General features: G+C 50.2%; 1 protein-coding gene across 1 annotated transcript in view; it reads right to left on the bottom strand.

Annotated features, from left to right (window-relative positions):
- Positions 1-3,618, bottom strand: part of OTULINL (OTU deubiquitinase with linear linkage specificity like) — a 30,077-nt gene extending 26,459 nt beyond the window's left edge. The window contains exon 1 of the mRNA XM_025388104.1: positions 3,448-3,618. Within this exon, the coding sequence (XP_025243889.1) occupies positions 3,448-3,511 (64 nt within the window). The 5' untranslated portion in view covers positions 3,512-3,618. The remainder of the gene's footprint in view (positions 1-3,447) is intronic.
- Positions 3,619-5,036: the final 1,418 nt, after the last annotated feature.

The raw sequence follows: 5,036 nt of genomic DNA, 5'->3' as shown, positions 1-5,036 counted from the left end.
AAAAAAAAAAAAAAAAAAAAAAAAAAAAAGAAGTATAATAGGACAAACGGGTGGCAAAACAACAACAACAAAATCAACTATGGACCACTTGGTTTTAAGTATTCTGTTGTGGGTGCCTTTAACTGCAGTGCTTTTTTCCCCCACAGCCCTCAAACTATTTTTTAGAGACGGGAAATATTTCTCTTGACAGTTACAACTAGCAGCTGCTAGTTGTAACCAGCAGCTCTCAGGCCTCTTTTCCTTGGCACACACTGTCTACCACCAGTGCCCCCCTACTCCTTCTTTTCCTCCTCGAGAGTAAAGACCTTAAAGGCACTTGTTCTAGAATAAGGTCACAATTCTCAGCACACTTTTGACAACCCATGTGGAGAGAATGCTTGCGCCCACACTTCTCATCGTTCCTCTTGCCACCTGACCAATCACTGGGTCATTAACAGGTCCACCTGCCTACTCTCCTTTTGAACACAGAAGTTCCACCAGGTAAATTCACCTGCCTGCCTGGTGATTATCTGCCACTGCCCATGGGAACAGGCCAAAGGCTGCTTATGGTGGCTCAAAAACATCTGCATCATACATACAGTTGCGCCTACTTGAATGGCTTTGGATTAACAAAATCCAGGATATCGAGGAATACACCTTTCATTTAGCAGACACATCTACGTGGGAGGTGAGTAACCTTGTACAAGTTTGTGTGTGACTTGGTTTCTTAAAATAAGATTAAAAAATAACAGCTACTTCATAGTAGAAGGTAATATTAATAACAGTAGCAGCAGCTAACATTTGAGTGCTTACTCGGAACTACAACCAACCAGTTCTAAGCATTTTCCATGTAATAAATGAACTAAGACACAAGAAGCACCAAAAAACATTAGCCATTACCATTATTTTTAAATGTCTGATTTAGCATTAAACTCTTTCCTCCAAACAAAACCTTACCTAGAACAGCAAAAAACAACAAAACAAACATAAAAGTATACAGAAACAAAAAAGCAGAGCAACTCCAAGTACAGCTGGAGTGGGTCCGCTGTTCCACACCGGGCATTCCTATTCCCCCAACACCAGCCCCTAAGAAACTCCAATGAGTCCTGTGGTTCCTGAAATCATGGCTGAAATGTGAATGCTACCACTGAACAGATGGACAGTGGTGGAGAGAACCACAGCAGAGCTGAGCCAATCAAGGCAGTTAATGGTCCGAGTCTGGCCACATGTCAGAAGAGCAAGGAAGAGTGTGGGGTGCACACATTCTCCCTGCAAACACAGTGGTCTGCCTAAGGTGTGCTGGCGACTGTGAGCTTATTCCACTCTATGACCATCTCGCCCTGCCTTCCTAATAGATGACAGCGTCTTCTCCAGGCACTGCACTAAGTGAACTTCCAATGCTTCTTCCATGCATCTAACATTCTGATTCACACAGTCTTCTGGATAGTATTATGCAGAGATGCTTAGTCCATGATTCTCAATATCCTAACATACCCTAACACTTTAAAGAAGAAATAGTAAAAATCAAACAAACAAAAAAACCTCTTCTGTGGGTTTTCTTCTGTTGTCTGGTTTTATTGTCAAGTGTTACTTGCTGTTCGAAAGCTAAAAATGTTGTCCCTATACTAGCTTTGACAACTGATTTTAAAACTGGTTTTATTTTTGTTTTGCCAAATACCACTGGCAAAGAAGGGAAACTATGCTTGTAAGTCGTCAGAAGTTATGTTTTGGAGAAAAAAAGTTTTCCATAATCTGATCCTTGAATCACATTCTTCCTCTGCTGCACACCAACTGCAGATCCCACAACTGGAGCAGAGGAAAGAATGCCTACCCGGGCTCGCAGCACTGGCATGCATTGAGCTTGGTGCAGAGAAAGGAAAAATTCCGGGTGATGATGTTAAGCCCGGAGTAGGCACCTTTCTGCCTCCCAAACCAGCCTTTCCAGCTGTGCTCCTGCCTCCATTTCCAATTTTTGTTTCTCTGCCAAACTAAGGCAGGGAGGAGAAAAGAAAATAACATAATAAAAGGTTCAAACGAATACACCCATAGGAAATATGTGGCTAATTTTATAATAACCCAAGGTGCAGAAAGGTTTTTAAAAATGAGTTCACTCTCCAAACTTTTGAGAGTGGGAGGTAGGACAGAGTTCTCCACTGGGAAAGGTTGCCTGGATCAGCTAACCGGAGGCCTTCATTTTATGGATAAGGACACATCAGAATGATGTCCTCTGACTCCCAGAAAGGTGCTGTCTCCACTGCACCCAACAGTTTGCTGTGTGAATTAAAAGCTCATGCTGGGACCAAGAACAGCAATTCATAAGCAATCCCCGCAACTGCCAATTTGCCATAATCACTGCAGTTCCTGCAGCCCAAACTCTGTGTTTGGGAACCGGCATCCTCCCAAAATTCACTAGTGGGCTCCAGACAAATATAGACACGGGCATGTGTTCCTTCAAAACCAAGAAGCAGCTATGCTTCTTTCTCGGGGCTGGTTAGGAAGACATCCTATGTGGACTTCAGAGGGGGAGAGGACCCTGGGAGAGGACCCTGCTATCGAGGAAGCAGGAGAAGACTTCAAGACCCAGTGCCTGAACTCCCAGGCTGTGCTGCTGCCCTTGTTGGGTGATTTTTTTTTTTTTAGACGGAGTCTCACTCTGCCGCCCAGGCTGGGAGTGCAGTGGTGCAATCTCGGCTCACTGCAACCTCCGCCCGCCGGGTTCAAGCAATTCTCCGGCCTCGGCCGCCGCAGCCTCCCGAGTAGCTGGGACTACAGGCGCCTGCTAATTTTTTGTATTTTTAGTAGAGACAGGGTTTCACTGTGCTGGCCAGGCTGGTCTCGAACTCCTGACCTCGTGATCCGCCCGCCTCGGCCTCCCAAAGTGCTGGGATTACAGGCGTGTGCCACCGCGCCCGGTCCCGTCTGGGTGAGTTTTTTTTCAGCTAGAGTATTCTGTGTTGTTAGCAAGTCTCGAGTGCCGCGAAGGTGTGCGCCACATCCTCTGCCAGCAGGGCGCGAAACGTAACTCCCTCCGTCAGCGAGTCGAGCTCCCCGAGAGGATACGGGGCCCCGCTGGTCCACTCACCCCGGGCCCGCTCCCAGGCGCAGGGCGCGACCTCCGCCGCTGCCTAGGCTTCCCTCGCGGCTCTGAGGGAACCCCGACCCCAAAGACCGGCTTTCCTCCAGGAACCTGCGTTTCCCGCCCGGACAAGCGACCTAAGCTGCCTGGCCTCCCTTATTCAAATGCAACCCCGTCCCCGACACTGGCTCGACCCCCGAGTGGTGGTGCAGCCCCGCCCCACTCCCGCCCGGCTCAAGGGCGCGCTCCGGCTCCAGGACTCCTAGCCCCCGCTGAGCGGCACCGGCGGCCACAGAGGAGGGCGCGTCCCAGGCTGCCCGCAACCCCGCCCGCCCTGACGGTCCCTGCCCGCGCCCCCCGCCCGGCCCTGCCCGGCCCGGCCCCAGGCTCACCTGCGGCGGGGGCGTGAGACCGCTCCCGCTCCCTTGCCCGCGTGGGGCTCCTTGGCGCCGCCATGCTGGCCGCGCCGCGGACAGGCGTTGGGCCTCTGCCCGAGGTCTGCAGTGGTCTGTCAGACGCGACGGCCGCCTGCCGGCGCCCAGGCTCGCTTCCCCGCGGCGGGCTGGGGAGGGCGGCGGAGTCGCAGGGCGGGGATTGGCACCGACTGACGCGTCGAACAGCCAATCAGAGGCCGGGGAGGGGAGGAGCTGAGCCTAGAGGGGCGGGTCCTCCGCACGCCGTCGGGGTCGCGGGCCAGAGATGTGCGGAGGCGTTTGGGGCTAGGCCGCGGGGCGGGAAGCTACTCCTGGGATCCAGGCGCGTTCCCGAGGCTGGGAATTCCACTTGGGCGGTTCCGGCGGCCTCCCTGGCACTTTACATCGAAGGCCTGTTGAATGGGAAGCACAATCCCGGAGGGCCGGCTGATGAGGGCGAGGAGTCGGTGCGGTTTCCCCCGCGAGAAGGTTGCTGCGCTATCCTGCTCAGTCACGGCCGGGGTGGGCGAGCCTGGAGTCCAGATGGAGCTGTCGGCCTAGGGCCTGTTTACCAGACTGGGGAGATTTTCTAATCTTCTCCCTGGGTCAGCAGAACAGGGTTACGCTTACTTAGAACTCACAGTTTACTTTGGGGGCGCGAATATGTGCATTATTGACCAAACTGTCCTCTTATAGAATGATTTATCCAAAGGAAAAAATATGGGAGTAGTTAACAGTAGAATAAACAACCCAACAATGAAAAGGCGCTCACAAAGTTCTCCCCCGACTCCCCCGGTCAGATGGCCCCTTTTTTTTTCCAGAAGAAAAAGGAAGAAAATGAAAATCCTGGTGAACACTTCCTCTTTCTCCAAAATACACAGTTGCAGAGACAACCGACTGCATGGGAAATGTTTTGCCATCTTTTGAAAGAAGTTCCGTAACTAAAGAAAGATGTGAGAAACAGCCTGGAATTTTGTGTGGCTTCGGTAGCCTGAGGGCAATGTCGACAAGTAATTGGATCGCTTTCCTCCCTTTCCCTAGTCTCAGAACACAGGTCTTTGGCCACTCCAGTGAGATTCTTTATCCCGGCAACAACAGTTAACTTAATGCCAAGCATTTACTGACAGCTGGCATCCGGCCACATGCTTTAATATATGGCTTTTACATGCATTGCTTCATTTAATCCTCACTTGCCCATGAGGTAGGCACTGTTATTATCTCCAATTTACAGACCAGGAAACTGAGGTTCAGGAAGTACTAGTGCATAGTTTGAACCTAAGTCTCAACCCTCAACCGCCCAACCATTCTCCAATGCATGATTCACAGAAGATAATAAAAATGTTCCCAAACTCTGCTGCATGTTTAGAAAATAATCCCTTTTATCCAAATCAGATTTTTAACATTGAGGGGTAGTTTTCTACAACCATAAACCACCAATTGCGTGTATAGAGCTACGTTACTCATACAAAATAAATGACTTAAAATTGTTGCGCCTAAGTTACCTAAACAAGCGTATGAGCAGTGACAAGTACAAATTGTCTATTCTAGAAACTAAAAATACCAGGGCT

Source organism: Theropithecus gelada, chromosome 6 (genome assembly GCF_003255815.1).
Source record: "Theropithecus gelada isolate Dixy chromosome 6, Tgel_1.0, whole genome shotgun sequence".
Taxonomy (NCBI): Eukaryota; Metazoa; Chordata; class Mammalia; order Primates; family Cercopithecidae; genus Theropithecus; species Theropithecus gelada.
The sequence above is the reverse complement of the archived record's forward strand: the minus strand, read 5'-3'. Positions and strand labels throughout refer to the sequence as shown.